We start from the raw sequence: 19,929 nt of genomic DNA, 5'->3' as shown, positions 1-19,929 counted from the left end.
TTGTTTTTAATAGATCCTAAAAGGGAACATAAAACTATTATTTTTCCTGCTGAAAAAAAGAGCGGCTGTTGGCGTGTTGTATATATTATCTTAAATTGATGACATTTGGCTTAATTGCGCCTCTTTTAATGATTTCAAATAAAGGAACTTTTTTTTATTCCATACGCTTTGCCGACGTTTCAGTTAGAAAAAAACACTTGTATTTTGTGGTTGTGTTTTGCCAAGCCGTATGGTTCAGTGAACGCTAAAACTGAGAAAAATGAAAGGTTAATTGTTTTTTCGATTGTAATGCATACTAACTTCGAGTGATTTTGTTTTTTTTTAATCAACAGATGGTTCTTTCTTCTTCCTTCCATTAACGTAGATCAAAGGGAAAATGATTCGTATTACGGAAAACCTAGGTTTTGTTTGCTGTGCATTTTTTTGCCGAGTAACAGCGTGTAACCTTCATCGCTTCGCCCAGAATGCCGAGTGTTCTAGCGAAATTTACTTACAGTATAAGAAATATCTTGTTTCTGTCATAGTTCTCATTATTATTCAATTAGCAATGAGCGCTACGAATTTCATTGGTTCACCAGTAAGCGGACTGTGCCCGGCAGGGTTTCATTAACATTTTATTTATTTATTTTTTTTTTTTTCAGGATACTAATAACTTTATTGAACATAGCCATAATAAAATATTACAAGAAACAAATACAAAATATAAAATAAATACGTAATACAAAATCAAGCTTAATACAAAGAATCACTAAATAACTTACAATAGTAAAGAGAAACAATGGGGACGAGAAAAACAATTTTACCTACAATACTAATAATTTCTTTTTTTTTTTTTTACATATAGGCACTTTACATGCTATTTTCGATTACAACACTGTTAACAGATACCATACAGTTTACTACTACTTGAATCTACTACCTTTAACACACTTATATTAAATATATTATTACAAAAAAATCTGAGGCTCAGAAATGAACATATTTTCTACTTTCCACTGTAATGTTACTTTAGTTTCGAATTCCTGTTCAATCGGCTTTTGCAAGCATAAATATATTGTTTTAATAAGATGACAAATAAGTGTAGTCTGCGTTTTTGGAGGTCGGTTAACTGTTCGAGGTGTGGAATTTTGTTGGTAGCTATAAGTCATTAGAGAGGCTCACATCAGTATTGTTTACTCGATTTTTCAAATCCGACGGAATTGCCGCCATCAATTGAAAATATTGAAGAAAGTTTGTTTTAATTTTAAATTTGCTTTGGAATTCCTCTAATGTTAAAAAGCTTCCATTGGTATTTAAGATATCTTGCACAAAGAGGACTTTTTGATTAAACCAGGATTTCCAAAATAACTGACATGTTATTTTCAATAGTTATTGCTCTATTATTCCATAATAGGAATTCGCTGTGAGAAAAAAAAGTTAGTTATATTCTTAATTTCGCAGAAATAATGTAAGAGTTCTCGATAAAAGATAGGTATATTTTTGTTGATAAAGTTAACATTGTAATTACATTTCAGAAGGAACTGCAGACCACCATAATCAGAGAAATAATAATTTGGAATCGCTTTCCATGAGTCGTTAGTATCGATTAAAAATTTGCTTATTCAGGCTAGTCGTAATGATTTAACCATCGTAGCAAAATTGACGAAATGCAGTCCTCCCTCCTTGGGCGGTTGGTAAATGACCGCTCTCTTTATTTTGTCTTTTTTGTTTTTCTACAGGAACGAGAAAAGTTCACTTTGAACATTTTTAATTATTTTGGTTGGGACAGAAAGCATAGAAGCTGCGTAAACTAATTGAGATACACCTAATGATTTAGCTAGTAGTGATTTTTTATAGAGCGTGAGATCTCTCGAAAGCCATAAGTTGAGTTTAACTTTCATTCTCCTAATTCTTTTAATAAAGTTTTCCTCAATATTCTTCTCTTCGTTGTACGATAAGAAAGTTCCCAAGACTTTAATTGGATCTTTCGTGGTTTTGAAACTTAGTACTTTAGAGTTGCTGTTTTTCATTGTTCCTGACCACATTGCCTTAGTTTTCTTTTCATTCAACTTTAAGCCTCACACATTCCCAAATGACTCGATTATGCGAAGGTGTGATTTAAGAGACCCTGGGTTGTCAGTTATGATAGTGGTATCTTTCAATTCTTCGAGGGTTAGTTCTGTTTCCAAAGGCTCTTGTTCCTCTTCGCTTAATTGAGGGATATCAAGACCTTCAATGAAGTCTTCAAATTTATTATCGTAATTAGACACACTTATTGTTTCAATGAAAGTATCTTGGTCTCGATAATCCGTGGGAGCATAAATATTTAAAATAAAAAAAAGGTTTATTTTCTATTATGACTTTTGCGATTATAAGTCTTCCTTCGGCGTCCGTTGAAATGCTGCATAATCGAACCGAGGTGGAGCAAGGGTTTTGCCGAATACAAACACCTCTCGAGTGCGCAGAGAGGTGAGAACACAATATATTGTTACCCCATTCTGCAGACCACACTTTTTCGTCTTCAATCAATGAGTACGTTTCCTGTAGACAAAAGATTGTAGCTTTTTGCGCTTTCAAATAAGAGAAAATTGCTCTTCGTTTACTCGTATTACGTAATCCTCGCACGTTTAGTGATAACAATTTTAATTTATACGACATAGAATAATTAGGTTAAAGTTAGAAAAACAAAATTAGTACTAAAGCGTGTGATATTTTTCTGGTTGTATTTTGAATTATGAGGAAAAAGTAGTAGATCCCTAGATAAACTGCTGTACCTATGTATGTAGAGATCGATGTCATGGTGGAGCTTTCTGAGTGAGTAGGCAAAAAAATTGACACATATGATTTCAAGTCCAAATAACAAAAATAACGGCACACATAAAAGAAAAAAATTTAAATAAAAACAAGTAAATGTGATGCGCATCTTTCGCTCCTCTCAAGTTGCACTCCCATTCAGTGCAAAATCTTCTCCAATTACTCCAATTAAAGATTGTCTAAGTCATTAAGCGAAAAAATTCTTACCGGCGATCCTTCTGGTGATGTCTTGACGAAAATGTTTCCGTCTAAAGTCCAGGCACTCTGGATGAGTTGATCTTTTCTCATTGTATTTGCCTTACTAATGATGCGACGGCGGTGATCGGTGAGGTTTTCATTGATGAAAATACGTGGCTCGCGGCCGGCTGCAGAAGAGTAATTTCTGGATGGAAATAAATCTGCTGCTTTGATGTGCCTCAACTTTGTTCTGCTTTTGTAAAGTTTAGTTTTGACCTTGTGATTTAGAAATTTAACAATGATGGATTTGTTTCGAGTGTTTAACTTGTGCGATATTTCAATGTCATCCGACAGAATGTGTACATCCAGTGCTTCTGCTAGCTTTAATACCACTTCTTCGGTTGACGTATATGCATCTTCTGGTACTCCGTGAATTTCTAATGAGTTCTTTCTCGTGTATTGCTCCAAGTTGTCGAGTTCTTCAGTTAAATGGTCGGTCTCCTCTATCGAATCTGCTAGCTTCGTTTTAGTATGCTTTAGCTCTTCTCTTAACAAGAGGTTTTCTTTCTTGGTGGATTCCAGGAAGGTTTTCACGGACTGTAACTCGCGCTTTTGTTCCTGGTACGCGGCCTTCAATTCCGTTAATTCTGTTTTAACTGACTTATTCTCCTTTAAGATATTTGCTATTGACGTTTGAATATTCGCTAGCATTTCTCTAATTTCAGTTAAGCTAGGTTCCGAATTTTCTGTCGATCCGAATTCTTTCCTGCTTCGCTCGCGGCCATGTTGCTTCGTTTGGCGTCACTGAGTTCTTCTTCCACTTCTAGGGAGCCTCGCTCACCTCGTTTGTACTTGCGTCCTTTCGTCATCAGAGTTTAACAGGTACCGTGTTTTCCATCAGATTTACACATTTAAACGATGATTTTAGCCAAAGATGAAGGAGCAAGGAGACAGATTTTGCTCCGCTTAGTTGACCATCCGACTCGGACGAACGCACGCATGCTCTTTCATTAACATGAAAGGGATGAACGATAGAAATAATTAACCACGGTGGTTATTGTGTTCGGTTTTGTTTGAGTTATTGGCCCCTATTAATGTGAATTTACCTCTTTATAAACCACAACAATTGTCAGGAAAAGAACTACAAAAGAACTTGCGTGCCCTCAATGTACTCACCGCTTGTGGGCAAATAGTATTGTCCGAATAATTGTTATACTGACTGTTTTGCATAATACACATATTTTTGACGTAAAAGTTGGGACTTTGTTAAAGGACTAATAAGTACGTGTTAAAAGTTACGAGTTTTACATATTATGCATATTTTTGTAAAAGGATAAATAGGTACCTGCCTCGCTTCATAAAGTCAGAAGAGAAGGCAACCAGAATTGTAAGTAGATTTAGTGATTTTCTTGTACCTTTCGCAATTCCTGTAGTTAGCTGTATCTGTATAATATTGTAACGAATATCTTTCTCTTTTTTTTAACCCTTTGTAGTTTGACAACGTAAAACACAAAACTTAATTGTTGTTAAACTCAGTGTTTGTTCAAAAATCTGCTTGGTCGACATCTCTTCCGAAAGGATAAACATATATCCAATACCGAAAAAGTTAGTCATTGACAACAAAGTTGTTTTCTTTTTCAAAAGTTGAAACAACTTTAGTTGTCGATAACCAACGCGGCAGTTTTGTTATGAAAAACTCGCTTTCTCCCTTCTGTGTGTAATTCATCGATTACTTAAGTCTTCTCAGCCATTTTCTACACGATGTACTCATGCGCAACACAAGGCTACGTCAAAACATATAGGTTTTCGACAATTAAAACTTTTCGTGTGTGAAAACGCATTTACGAATACTTAATAGATGCCGATTCAATTAAGTTGTCGATTGGAAATGATTATCGATAATAATTTGCCTCGTCTATGGAGGCTCTCACTGCAGTCTTTTGTGAAATCAAATTGTAGCAGTTTGTTATCGGTGGTAACTCAATGAGACCTCAACCCTACTCCCAGGTAGTCCAAAATGCCGTCCAGACAACTCTGGAGACGTGCTATGTAGAGACTAAACGTAGTCAGAATGTCGCTTGAGGCCTCAGTTAAACAGACAATATTGCCACGACGACGCCGCGCTATGTTCGGGCCAGGACCCGCTGTGGAGGAGCATCACGACCCCCCGTGCGACTAAACTTGTAATACGACCACCCTACTGGGGACTTTTGTTGTGGCAATATTATGGGGTGCGAGAACATGTGCTTTTCGCTCGAAGAATTGTAGTCATTATTCGAAGCGTCTGTTAGTCTTTTGTCAGTGCATTAAAGTGATTGTTACCGTTGTCGAGAGTGAAGGTTATTTCGTAGCCTGAGTATAACATGCTATATGGCTTTCGAAGCAGCATTTTTTTTAATGAAAGTGAACTGTAGCGCAGTTTTCAAAGAGGTCTGATATTTTAGGGCAGCATTAAAAGCCAGAATCCGGAATCCAGAATCCGGATTCCGGAATCGGAAACTACAATCCAGAGGAATCCTGAAATAAGTTTCTTAGAACGGAGAGAGGAATATTTAATGATGAAATATATGACCTGGGGCAAAAAATACCGAAACATAAAAAACTTAAATCACTCGTTGCAATAAAAGAATACGTTGTTTTCAAAGGACGCACTGTCTTACTGGACAAAGAGAGACGACGAATGAGTCAACGTATATTGCTTTAGACCGTACAAATGGCGGACTCTCCAGTATATTAAGAAGCGGTAAGTTGTTTCATCCATTTTCCGGATACCCCATTTCAACTTATTTTGAAAAAGGCTGTTAAATTTTTCGGAAGGTTGTGAAGTAAAGCTACAGGCCAGAGAGGGGGGAAGTTCCAGGTAAGTCAGCAAATCGGAACCGAAGCGTGCTAGGGGAGCGAAGTCTGTTGAAAATCGTTTGGTGGATTGACTGATTTTATTCTGGGTCGTAATTTTTTCATTTATTCTCTATGATTTACCCATAAATACTGAATAATTGTCGAACTTCCGAGTTTGTCGTGTTGCCGTGGGATGTTTGTCATTGGTGTCTTGCTGCGTAATTAAACAAGCTGCAAACTGAAAACATAATCTGCAGGCCATGCAGAATGAAACCTTGTGAAGGTTATTTCCTGTAGGTGATATTTGTGGTCTCAAGAAATCATAATATAATTTCAATAGCAAGATATAGACCATCAAATATATTTTCTTTACTGCGTGGGCGATCATTTTGACAATTTTTAACCGTGAGAAAACTCTTTGTTTTATTGGCGAAAAATGATTTAATTAGATTTTTATATCTGGTGTCACGAATCGAAAAATATCAAATTTGTTTCCAATTCATGAATTTTCAGAAGCGATGTTTTATGAAAATTATTTGACATCGGATTACCATACAAACACTGTTATTTCAAGCCTGTTTGCCTATTAATCAAAATGGCGTCGAAAACCGTGATAAGGCCTATTCATAGCCAGAAATGCTATACAACCTGGCTGCCGCTGCCAACTAAACTGCAAGCATGCGCAAAGGACACACATGAGGATTAAATATGGTGGTAGACTTCTTGCCGAAAATGCAATTTTCCCCAGCTCAAAAATTGATAAAGCAAATCATTGAACAGCGCTCCAATCGAAGAAAGCGTCAGGATAAAATCATTCTAGCCAGTACTTATTTTGATCGAAATAAACTCAGAAATGAACACAATGTCCTCTTACTAACCTCTTAAAGTAGTGTTTACCTTCATGCCTTCCTTCGTCTGCGGAGAGAAAATTGTTTGTCCGATACGTTTCCCCAGCTTCCTATTCAAGAGATGTGATGTCAAGCTAGCAAAACGAATGTTTTTCTTTCCCAAAACATGTCCACTAAGGCGGTGCCTTTTTAATCCGAAAAGCAGGACTTTTTGTAAATGAGACATAAGGCAGCTTGGGGCTATTGGTAAAGCAAAAATGCTCCTAAAACTAGTTTGTTTTTGTTCAGCTTTGGCAGCCATTTTGAATTATGTTTTTTTTTTGGTCAGTTGTAATCCCTGTTATAACAGCGAAGCCGCTGAACATAAGAACTGGCTGAATTTCGAAAAAAAGCGGGAAGAAATGGAGAAATCAGTTCCGTGAATCAACAAGCCGATAAGTCTTTAATCACAATATTCAAATTTTCTTTTATCCTGCGTTCAGTACCCTTTAAAAAAGGACTTTTCTTTGTTGCTAGTCGATTCTTTTAAACTTCTACAGCGCTCACACCATTTAAACTATTTTCAAAAACTCATTAATAATTCATAAGCCTATTGACCTATCAAATGGTCAATAAAACACCAGGTGCAGGGGTTTTAAAACCCGATAAAACCTCCTCCTTATTAGTATACGGTGTTTAATGTTTTTCTCGTATGCTAATTTCCAACGTTCACAATACACGCTTTTCTACGAATATTTTTGAAGCCGTTCAAAAACTCGCAGCACGTGTTTTTTTCGGGTCTAAAACCACTCGGCTGCGCCTTGTGGTTTTAAATCCCTATAAAACACTGCTGCACGTGTTTTAAACATTACAACACTGAAATTGTTTCTATAAAAACAACATGAACGAAAACGAAAACCTCAAACATAAGCGAACGCGTATACCATCCTCCTCTCTTATTTTTTGGCAAATTTGTCTTAATAATGTAAAGAAAAAGTTGATTTGATTACACTTTTTTGAATTCTTCCATACAAATTTCATTGAATTCGTCTTGCATTTCGCAACATTTTAATGAAAATCGAACAAATAATTAGTATAAGACCTAATTTCCTTTTAACATGGTGTCTTTATTACTGACGTTTTAAACATCTACCGGATAAATGTCTATTTTAAATTTTAAGTCAAATTGCTTATGCAATTAAAGAAAGCGCATTAAGTTAAGTTAAAATGTACTCTTAAGTTGTTCAAGCTTCTTAAGTCAGTTCTTTGTTTACTCTTTACTCTATTACTTTTAATTAAACCTTGTAACTGTTTAAAACTGGTCTACTGTTCTAATTACATTGAAAGTAACAATCTAAGTTCAACAAACTAGTGGGAACATTCCTTCACTTTCAGTCTGTGAGTTTGTTTTGGTTTTACTTTGAAGAAGATAACTTATGCTTCTGTATGGGAGGTTACTCCGTACAGTTCAATGCTATCGTCGTCCAAGCAGACAGGATTTGTCTCGTGCTTGGTATACGTGCTTTGGCCTTCATCTTTGAATTCCACTTTTTTCCTGCACCAAAGCAAACAAACAGCGCGCGCATTGTTGTAATTAATTAAGTCAACAAGACATGGCTTCTATCTTGAAGTTTATTTAAAAATAATGTTCATAACAGTCATCGCCTCAATCTCACTCTATTTCTTACTGTGATAACCAGTTGTGGCAATGCAGCAATAACTCAGAGCATATGAAATGTTAACGGAGGGAGGAGGGTAGTATGAAACGATGGTTTTTCCTATCTTGATCGTGCTTTCTTGCATAACGCCGAGGATATTTAAGCTACGGCAATGACACTTAGAGAATATAAAATAAGTCTAAAGAAAGGAGGTCCGCAATCGGAAGTCATATCATGTGGTAATTACGCCATGATTACCAAAGAGGCATCATCTTGGATCCGACAAGACAGCCAAAGTTGAACGTAATGTAATGGAAATTAACAACAGATATAAAAATTAGCTACAAACATACAGGTTATTTATACAAAGGTGAATTCATTAAAAAAAAAAAAAAAAACAGGAATATTTCACTCAAAACGAAAGATGCCTGTGGATGTTGGTTGCCATGGTAACGTCGAATTCAAAAAGATAAAATTAAATAAGAAGCTAAGGAAGAATATGAAAAAAAAAAACAAGGCAAAAAAACGGTCGTGATGAGGTAGAAAATAGGAGCGCGTTTAGAGATGCTCAGGAAAAGGAAGATGGAGACTGAGATGAAGAAGATGAATATGAAGTAAGAGATTGGGGTGCGTATGGAGATGAGGAGAAAGTGGACGATGAAAACTGAGATCGGCAAGTAAAGATGAAAACGAAATTGCGAATAGGGGTGCCTACGAAGTAAGGGGACAAAAGGAAGTTGATGGGTAAATGGAGATGAGGTTGAAGATGGAGATGGAGATGGAAGCAAATAAGGTGAAGACGGAGATGAAGAGGGAGAAGAAATTGACGACAGAGAGGCACCCAATATCTAGCAAACTTATGTTTGTTTACACAATTGTGTATACTCAGAGATAAGATGTAACCTCGCCGGTGCCATAGACCTCCACTCTTAGGCAGTTCCAGTTGTATTGTTTAAATGGATGGAATCTAATATATCTTGTTTTTACTGGCAGGGGTAACACATGTCTGTCAATAGTTTTGCTGTCACCTGACCTGTGAAATTCCTTCAAACACACAACAATTAAAGTTTAGTACCAAAGTTCTTCTGTTGCTGCTGTCTCCCATTTTCGGTGGGAATAGTTCGTTTGTAGTGTTAATGGTTGAGACGTCAAACTAGAAGATGGCTCGAGGGGTTATTAAGATAAAGGGTTTGGATGCCAGTATCCTTAATTTGAGACAATACTCATTTTTTGGATCAAAGCGAAGAGGAAGGGTGTTTATCCTGCAGGTATTGGCAAGATAAGAGAAGGATCCAAACGTTTCTCTGTGGTAATCCAGGTCCAGTTCCAGTTTCGTAAAATCTATCTGCCGAACGGAACGGTATTTTCCGTTCAACCGCAAACCCCTTCATTCACGGGTTTTCCACGTAAACGGGAATAACACAGTCAACTTAATCTTAAGAAACTGGACCCGAATAATGTTTTTTTTTTAAATTAATTTTCTGGAACGTTTGGAAAACCTCGCGAGGTATGCCGAAAGGTCCATAATTACAACCACTCAGCACAATCGGTTCCTTTTTTATCATTACTTAACCTATACAAAAAAGGTATTTAATTTTGAAAATGGCAGAAAATAATGGAAAACCCAGAGCAAGTCATAGGTTAAAATAAAAATGTGTTCTCGTCTTATTGGCGATGTCTCACAAGTACTGTGATGGTAAAAGTCAACATTTAAATGCCATATCAAGGGAGACAAAGTTTTTTTTTTCTCAAAACCAGGCAGACAGTTTGTCGTTTTCAACTGACCGATGGAGGTTTAGGACGTAGAATGTTCGTTTGCATTTGATTAAGGAACTCTTTCGTTGAGTATGATTTTACTTGATTGTGTTCAAACTAAATACACAGGCAGCCCAAGGCCCAGGCTCGCGTCAGTAGAGAGCGTGTAAAAATAATTTCCAGTGGGACGACGACCTTTGAGTGCAAGAGGTATTGGGTTACGGGCAGCCGTTAAGAATTTTTAAAAACTCGTTATAAGACTTTGTATGGGAATTAAAATACTGTCGATTCTGATGCTTAAATAACACTAAATTTAACTTTCATTCAATAAAATGAATAAACTGACTCACCTCTGGTGTATTCTTGTGTGTTTGGGGATTATTTAACCGTTTCGCGAATTCTTTGAAATCACTGTCATTTCCTTTATAAGACGGAGGAGGGAGCGCGTTGCGTGACGAGCCAAAATGACGGCTGCGAAGGAGACTACCTTGAGTCCGTCTTATGAATAGCCTGCCACGCAGACATTCATAGGGGTTCGTCACGCGTTCCTGGAACAAAAACGCGTGACGTCTGCGTGGGAGCCTATCTTATGAAGGGAATGATCGTGATTTCAAAGAATGCCCGAAACCGACGGTGAAATAATGACTCAAATTTCTGCCAGGTTAATCGGACTGCGTAGAAAACTTAACAAGACATCGACATGATAGAGACCAAACCGAGCATCAACAGAATGCGGCAACCGTGGACAGCTGTTTCGAGCTGGTTGGCTCTTGTCAGCACGGTGTAGAACAGCAAAAGGTAGAACAACCAACGCGATTCGAGTTGTCTACCAAATACACGTGGTAGTGATTTCGGATGGGCCCAAATTCAGGCGTCCGTCTATGTCATAGCGCGCGACTACGAATAATGAACAAAAGAACTGAAACATCATGTCGCTATCGCAATAAGTTAAATGTGAAAAGAAAAACTTTCCTTTACAATTACATGGCCGAACCATGTTAAAAAAGAACGACAATAAAAATAATCCCAAAACGCACAAGAATATACCAGAGGTGAGTCAGTTTAATTCATTTTATTGAATGAAAGTTAAATTAAGCATTTTTTAAGCTTCAGAATCGACTAGTATTTCATTTCGCATACAAAGTCTTATAACGCGTTTTTAAGCGCTATTCTCAACTGTTGCCTTTAACCCAATACCGCTTGCACTCAAAGGTCATCGTCCCACCAGCACTAGAAATTAATTATTACACGCTCTCTTGTGACGCGAGCTTGGGCTGTGTGTGCTTAATAAAACAATTATGTTACATTGATTACTGACTGTTCAATTTGCTATGCCAGGAATAAAATCTTACGCCTTCCCTGCCATTTAAATCTTTATAGGTCGTCCAGATATTTCCGTCAGAAGAGTAAGACAGCTTGAAGTCTGTTGTCCATTCATTGCCATTTATGTCCCCTTGGGTAGCAACAGCACACACCTGAACTGTTTTTCCGAGATCAACCTGTAGCCAGTCGTCATTCCTCCTGGCTTCTTTGGCGCACCAGCCATCACCCCTGCTTCCATTTAGTCGACCGTAAGCAGCTTGGAAGCTAATGCCATGCCATGAAGGGTGGAGCGGCCACTTCCGGTTGCAGCCTCGCTCCAGGCCTTTTTAAGTTTTAGTTTCCCAGTAGGTATCGCGCGCGTTGTTTTTAAGCACGAGGTCGAAAAATAAACATGTTGTGTTAAATCGTGTTTTGTAAGTTTTATTTGGTCCAACCAAAATTGGTCCTTCGAGTCCAAATACAAGAAATCAGCCGCTTGAGGATGAGCCTTAAAAGTACGTGGCACTCGGTGGATGAATGTGTGATATCCCCGCTTCGAAACAGTCCTGAAATAAGTCCTGAAGACTCGATAAGTCAAGTTCCAAGTCACAATGATTCCGTCAAGTCAAAGTCCTCGTCAACCTCGTCCAAGAGAAAGCGAGAAGCACGAATTAAAGCTGCCGTCGCAAACCTGCAAGCAAAACAGTTAGCCGAACAAGTGAAGCGAGAAAATCAAGTCCGTGAGGAGGAATTTCGCGAAGAAACGGCCCAAAGGGAGTTGGAGCTAAAACTCGAATTTCGGAAACGGGAGTTCGAGCTTCTACGAAAGAAAAGAGAGAGCGAAAAAGCCGTCATCTCAGCCCAGAATGAAGCTGAATTAGCCCAACTCGAACACGAAATAATAGGGCAAGAAGTCACCGAAAGAAACGCCGAAAAGAACCAAAACAGCAAGGTCAGTGAAACGATAACATCTCTAAAACCTTATTTAATGAACACTGATGCTGAAAGTAAGGATCATTTTTCAAACCCATGTACTGAGTTGAAACCTGGAATGACATCGGGATATGTTTCCCAAGAACTCAAAACATCAGATCATACACCTCTGCAATATGACAAACAAGTTGTCATGTCGTATGCAAATACTCCTTTAAATCCAGTTGCCAAGTGTTTACCGCCAAAGGTTTTAGAGTTTTATGCACCCAACATTGGTGGGTGCACCTCAACTCAGCCAGACCCATTCAGCCAAGGAAGTGAATATACATCTCAGCATATAATTACTCCTGTGAGTTTAGGGTCAGATCCTCATACAAATACAGTGTCATCATGTCATTATGTAAACTTTCCCCAACCATTGGTTGGCTATAGTAATATATACGCACCTCCAGTCACATCAGTTACTTGGTCAACAAAACCTGAAATCAAGTATCCAGAAAGACTGAGTAGCCAAACTCCTCAAGACATTCCTTTGTCGTCAAGACCTACATGTGTTAGTACATCACCTGCTGTCAGTAATAGTTTCCAAGCCTATTCCCCTCATGATCCAAAGTTTGAAAGTCCATTGAATCACTCTTTCCCAAGTAGTACACCGTTGTGGGGCCCAAGTTCCAGAAGTACTTCAACTCCCCACTCAAGTCGGGTCAAGTCAAACCCCCTGCATCGACCAGCTCAAGTAGACCCTAGGGAAGAACCTGTAGATGCATTTATTGACAGGCTCATAGATGGTCAGGAAACTGTTTTTGCCGAAAGTCTCAATAGCTCACTGACAGACTCTGGTACAGCTCTGCTCCGAGCACAAGAGCAGCAACGCTTACCACCACTTGAGCTTTTCAAGTTTACAGGCAAGCCAATTGAGTGGCCCAAGTTTGTTGAGAGATTTCGTGACCAGATCCATAATAAGACAACACTGACTGACTCTGATCGAATGTCTTATCTGTTCCAAAATCTCAGCGGTGAAGCAAAGAAAGCCATTGAAAGTTTGGGTGTGACTGGCCATAGTTACCCAACCGCCCTCAAAACACTAAAACGACAATTTTGGAACCCCAGCAGTGTGGCATCAGCCTACTTAAAGAACATGCTTGATAACTCTTGCGTGACTCCAAATGATAGACAGGCATTGCGTGATTATTATTATCAAGTAAAAGCTTGCACTACCTGGTGCGTCAAGATGGGCCAGTCTGCTATACTCTTAACACCAGAGTATCTAAGTAGGGCTACTATGCGATTACCCATTAACCTCAGAGTGAGATGGTACGAACATATTGATGGTCATGCTGAGAGAGCTACCCTGCTAGGATTTGAGAAGTGGCTTTGCAAAAGAGTTGACACCTTATTCAACCCACTTGAAGATTTCATATGTGAAGAGTGGAACAAGAAGCAGTCATGTATGAAACCAAAGTCAAATTTGAAGCTGCATTCTCTCGCTACAACTACCAAGACTCCCAAACCACCTCAAGTGCAGCCGCGCATGAAGGAGGTCGGGAACATAGTCCATGTTAGTGAACAGAAGTGCGTTGTGTGTTCAGACAGACACCGTGTTGCGTTTTGTCCTGTTTTTAAGTCCAAAGCCTTGAAGGAAAGGAAACAAGTTGCGTGGGAGCACAGACTTTGCTTTAATTGCCTGAAAGCAAACCATCAATCGAAAGAATGTCCAAGTACAAACCGTTGTCTTAGAGAGCGTTGCAGCCGACCACATCACACTCTCCTGCATGAAGATCGTCAAAGCGATCCACATACTGATAGTTCAGCTTACAGCGAAGGCACCGGTATTCAGTCATCAATCCCGCCAAAAGAGAGTGCTCAACCAGTGGTACCCAATACAAGTTCTCCTCTAGTTCCATCCGATGTCCCTCGAAGCATCAACCAAGTGAGTGTTCAGCCTCGGAGAAAGGTCCTCCTTCAAGTCCTGCCAGTTCAAATCCATAGCTATCGTGGTGTAGTCGACACATATGCTGCCCTTGATGCTGGGAGCGACTCGACCTTGATTAGAAAGGACTTAGCAGACCACCTGCAGCTTGAGGGTGAGACACACCAGCTAAGTTTAAATACAGTTGGCTCTGATGCCAAGATCCAGAACTTAAGCAGAGTAAGTTTCTCCTTGTCATCTAAAGACCATCCACAACTGATTTCTGTACAAGGAGCATGGGTTATTGACAAACTCAGTGTCCCATCTGTCAAGGTGTCAAAGGAAAAGGCAAGCGAACAATGGAACCACTTGTTGAACATTGACCTTCCCGAACTTGATGGTAGTGATGTGAAAGTTCTCATTGGGTCTGACATGGCTCACTTACTGATTCACCTGGAAGTTCGCCAAGGGCAACGGGATGAGCCCATTGCTGTAAAAACCCCCTTAGGGTGGACCCTGTTTGGAAATGTGGACAATGGACACTGTGACACAGTCAATGCCAACTTCCTTGTAACTGATCAAGAAACTCAACTGCAGAAGCGAATTGAGCGATTTTGGGAGATAGACTCCTATGCTACCAAGCAAGCCCCCTCTGATTCTGGCATGTCAGCTGAAGACAGAAGAGCTCTGTCAATATTAGAAAACAGTACAGTGAAGGAAGAAGGTCACTACAAAACAGCATTGTTGTGGAAAGGCGAGCCAAATTTGCCAAACAATCGCGCTATGGCTGTTTCACGTCTCCATTCTACCGAAAGGAAACTTAAGAAGAATCCAGAGCTGGCAAGGAAGTACCAGGATGTGATAAACAGTTATATCAGTAAAGGACATGCTAAGAAATTGACACCTGAAGAGTCAAAGGGAATGACCTCAAAGACATGGTACCTCCCACACCATGCGGTACTGAACCCCAACAAACCCGGGAAGGTTCGTGTCGTTTTTGATGCAGCCTCAAAGTATGACAGAGTTTGCCTGAATGACAAGCTTCTCACTGGTCCTGACTTACTCAATAATTTGGTAGGAATCCTGATGCGATTTAGAAGTGGAAAGATCGGCATTATGGCGGATGTGGAACAAATGTTCCATCAAGTCGGAGTTTGTGAAGAAGACAGAGACTCGTTACGTTTTCTGTGGAGAGATTTAGATGAAACTAGACTTCCAGATGAGTACCAAATGACAGTGCATGTGTTTGGTGCTGTTGACTCACCCTGTTGTGCCAACTATGCACTACAAAGGACTGCCCTTGATCAGTCAGAGAAGTTTAGTAAGGATGCAGTTCATGCCGTTCTGCGTAACTTTTACATGGATGATCTTTTATCCTCGAAACCAAATTCTGATGGTGCTACCAACTTAGCCAAGCAGCTAATTGAACTCCTAGCAACAGGAGGATTCAGGCTCACAAAGTGGATGTCGAACAGTCGAGAGGTCCTGGCAGCGATCCCATCCTCTGAAGTGGCATGTAACACTGTTGACCTTGATTGTAATGAGCTGCCACAAGAAAGAGCCCTTGGTGTCAAGTGGTACACAGAACAAGATTTCCTGTGTTTGCAACCAGTGAAGAGTGGCTTCCCTGACACTAAGAGGGGAATATTGAGCGCGGCGAGTAGCGTATTTGATCCCCTTGGTTTTGCTGCACCATATGTGATTAAGGCAAAGCTGATCATACAGGAGTTGTGGAGGCGTCAAATAGACTGGGATGAAGAGCTACCTGATGAAATTCTTCAGGGCTGGCAAAGCTGGAAGGATGGTTTAAAGTCATCTCAGATTATTGCAGTTCCCAGGTGGTATGGATTCCACCGTGATGAATGCCAAGATGTGCAACTACACGTGTTCTGTGACGCTTCGGAGATTGCCTATGGAGCCGTAGCCTATTTCCGAACGATTAGTTGTGGACGTGTAAATGTGAGTTTCATAATGAGTAAGACAAGACTAGCTCCGATCAAGACCTTGACTATACCACGCCTGGAACTGCAAGCTGCAGTGATAGCAGTCAGATTGAAGTCGAAGATATTGGAAGAAATCGACTTTGAAGTTGATGATATGTACCTCTGGAGTGACTCAGAGATTGTCCTCCACTACATTAGGAACACTCATAGGAGATTCAGCGTTTATGTGTCACACAGAGTTGCTGAAATTACTTCTAACTCTGACGTTAGGAAGTGGCACCATGTGCCAGGTTTGATAAATGTGGCAGATGACTGCACAAGAGGGATCGAAATGTGTGATTTGACTCCTGAGTGTCGGTGGATCAATGGTCCCAAATTCCTCATGCTCACTGAAGATCAGTGGCCAAGAAGCGAAAGGGCTCCAGAATTTGATGACCGTGAACTGGAAGTAAAGGCTTCAGTCCTAACAACGTCAGCTACCCCCAGTGTGAGCATGGTCACATGGGAGAGGTTCTCTTCCTGGAGGAAGCTGGTGCGCGTGTATGCTTGGTGGATGAGGTACAAGTTCAAGTTAAAATGTAAAGTGAAGAAGAAATGTCCACCCTCAGAGCGACAGGGGAAGACGTTGTGTGCCGATGATCTTAAAGAGGCCTCCCTAGCCTTATGTCAGTTAGCACAGATTGAGTCGTTCAAAGAAGACTATGAAGATCTTCAAGCCAACAGAGCACTACCCCACAACAGTTCATTACTTCCGCTGCAGCCCATTTTCCTAGGCGGAGTTATCAGAGTCGGAGGTCGTCTCAACAAAGCTTCTATACCATTTGAGGCAAAGCACCAAGTGATTCTTTCCCCCGCACATCCAATTTCAAAACTTCTGGTTCAAGATCTTCATGAGAAACATCTGCATGCTGGGAGAGAACATACTCTGGCCCTTGTGCGTCAGCAGTTCTGGATTCCCCAAGGAAAATCCCTTACTAGGAAGATCATCAATGATTGCCTGTACTGTAGCAGAAGGAGAACTGAGCCCAAAGTGCCTGTGATGGCAGACTTACCCAGAGAAAGACTTGCGCTTTTTGAACCTCTGTTTACAAATACCGGAGTGGACTATTTCGGTCCCATGAGCGTTAAGAGAGGGCGAAGCACCGAGAAAAGATGGGGTTGCATCTTTACATGTCTTACCACCCGTGCAGTCCATTTGGAGCTAGCAGGAGACTTAAGTACTGATTCGTTTATCATGGCATTGAGGAGATTTCGTAGCCGCAGAGGCAATCCCAAGACGATGCGTTCCGACAATGGAACTAATTTTGTTGGGGCTAAGAGAGAACTAGAGGAAGCATTGAAGTTGTTAAGTCAAGAAAGCATTGCTGGTGAGCTAGCCCACCAAGGGATCACCTGGTTCTTTAACCCACCATCGTCCCCTCATATGGGAGGAATCTTTGAGTCACTGGTAAAGCAAGTCAAAAGAGCCATGAAGACTGTCATTAATGACCAGGTTATGCCAGAGGAGACACTCCATACAGTTCTTGTTGAGACTGAGGCTGTACTAAATAGCCGCCCGTTAACTTCAGTCAGCGATGACTTGAACGACTATGAAGCATTGACACCAAACCACTTTCTGATTGGAAGAGCATCTCCTAACAACCCTCCAGGTCAATTTGAGGAGCGAGAAGTTAACAGTCGCAAGCGGTGGAGAATGGCGCAAGCCCTAGCCGATATGCTGTGGCGTCGGTGGCGGAAGGAGTATTTACCTAGCCTGACCACCCGTTCCAAGTGGAATAAAGAACAGAGAAATTTACAAGAAGGGGATCTTGTCCTCCTGAAGAATGATGATGCGCCTCGCTCGCATTGGCCTCTCGGACGGATTCTCAAGACTTTCCCAGGGAGTGATGGCAGAGTGCGTATGGCAGAAGTGAAGACTCCAAATGGAATCTTGATGCGCCCAGCTGCTAAGCTGTGCTTATTGGAAGCGTCTACTTAACTAAATGAACAGTAAAGGACCTTATGAAGACTGTAAACACTTAAGACATCCTTTTGTCTAGAGCCTGCTCGTTGTCGTTATTTTAAACCTAGGAACTGTTGTTAATGGTCATTCGTTTCGGTCTGTTAACTCACTGGGGGGGAGGATGGAGCGGCCACTTCCGGTTGCAGCCTCGCTCCAGGCCTTTTTAAGTTTTAGGTTTCCCAGTAGGTATCGCGCGCGTTGTTTTTAAGCACGAGGTCGAAAAATAAACATGTCGTGTTAAATCGTGTTTTTTAAGTTTTATTTGGTCCAACCAAAGGGGCTGTGAGCTGATAATGAGGAATTTTTGATGTGTCAGATACTCCCACAGGTGTAGTACAAATATCTGTAGTCACAGAAAGCATTGAGGTATAAATTAGCATATTACTGGAAACAATTGACAGCGTCTTCAGTCTTTGGTTATGATCATAGGCAATAAAACCCCATATTTATCATCGGGGTAGAAAGCTCATGTTTATTGAGCTGAAAGCAAATTTAAACTTGTTGTATACAGATTTATGTAATTTTTTTTTATGCCAATCTTTATTGAAAATAACAAGATTACAATTTGTAGTTTTACATTTCAAAAATAAAGTTACAAATATCACTGGGAGTGCTGACACATATAAAGGTTCGTTTGCATTATTTTAAACCACATGCACACAGTTACACAACACTGGACACATGTACAAAAACGGTACACACTAACACAAGTTGTAACAGGCATGTTAAATATAGACTAAGTAAATAATGAGTATTAAAGAGATTGAATAATGAAAGGCCTTCAATGCGAAGTTTGAAGGCAATGCGTTGCTTAAACTCATCAAAGTTGATTTGTTTTCTGTGCAGTTTTTGACGGTATAGATAATATTTTCCAAATAACAAACAATAATTAAACTTTTTAAGCGACATATCTGAAGACTATAACTGATCATAACCAAGTTTACCAAATAGAAATTCTTCGGTGGAGGGTGAAAAGGAGGTGGCATGTTCCCTTCTGTTCCAAGCAAGATCCTCGCAAAAACAATCATCAAGCGAATTGAAGAGGCGGTAGACCAGCAACTCCGAAATGAGCAGGCCGGTTTTCGACCAGGAAGAGGGTGCACAGACCAAATATTTACTCTGCGAAACATCATCGAACAGTGCGCAGAATGGCAGAGACAGTTGTACATCAACTTCGTAGACTTTGAAAAGGCCTTTGATAGCATCCATCGAGAGAGTCTATGGCGCATTCTCAGGGCATATGGAATACCGCAGGAGATTGTTCTTGTCATCAAGAGTTTCTACAACAACTTCACATGCAGGGTAGGAAGCAGCGAGACCAGCTTCAGCGTGAAGACCGGTGTTAGACAAGGCTGTTGTATGTCTGCGATGCTCTTCAACTTGACAATCGACTGGGTGATGAGGCAGACAACAGCAGACGAAGCGCGAGGCATCAGATGGACCCTCTTGACACAACTTGAAGATTTGGACTTTGCTGACGATCTAGCACTCATGTCGCATACCCACCAGCACATGCAGGAGAAGACGTCCCGTGTAAATACCTTTGCACAGCAAGTAGGCTTGAAGATCAGCCAGAAGAAGACGGAGGTAATGATGCTGAACGTATCAAACCCATCACCTGTCACAGTAAGTGGAGAAGATCTACCAACGACCGAAGAATTTACATACCTTGGGAGCACTGTCAGACATGACGGTGGGGCAGGCAGTGACATCAAGAACCGCCTCAGTAAGGCCAGAAATGCGTTTAGAATGATGAACAACGTTTGGAAGTCATCCCAGTACAGCACCAAGA

The 19,929-nt window shown here is 40.4% G+C and overlaps 1 protein-coding gene across 1 annotated transcript; it reads left to right on the top strand.

Annotated features, from left to right (window-relative positions):
* The first annotated feature begins 11,852 nt into the window (after positions 1–11,852).
* Positions 11,853–18,113, top strand: LOC146456889 (uncharacterized). Its single transcript, XM_085092575.1, has one exon. It carries the CDS (start codon positions 11,853–11,855, stop codon positions 18,111–18,113), a length of 6,261 nt encoding a protein of 2,086 aa, XP_084948701.1.
* The last annotated feature ends 1,816 nt before the right edge of the window (positions 18,114–19,929 follow it).

This window comes from Pavona decussata, unplaced genomic scaffold, assembly GCF_977016875.1.
Source record: "Pavona decussata unplaced genomic scaffold, jaPavDecu1.1 SCAFFOLD_253, whole genome shotgun sequence".
Taxonomy (NCBI): domain Eukaryota; kingdom Metazoa; phylum Cnidaria; class Anthozoa; order Scleractinia; family Agariciidae; genus Pavona; species Pavona decussata.
This window is presented reverse-complemented; position numbering and strand designations above follow the sequence as displayed.

Bases quoted from the DNA above. Each gene is read 5' to 3' on its own strand.
- LOC146456889 (XM_085092575.1), top strand. From the start codon at position 11,853: ATGAGCCTTAAAAGTACGTGGCACTCGGTGGATGAATGTGTGATATCC.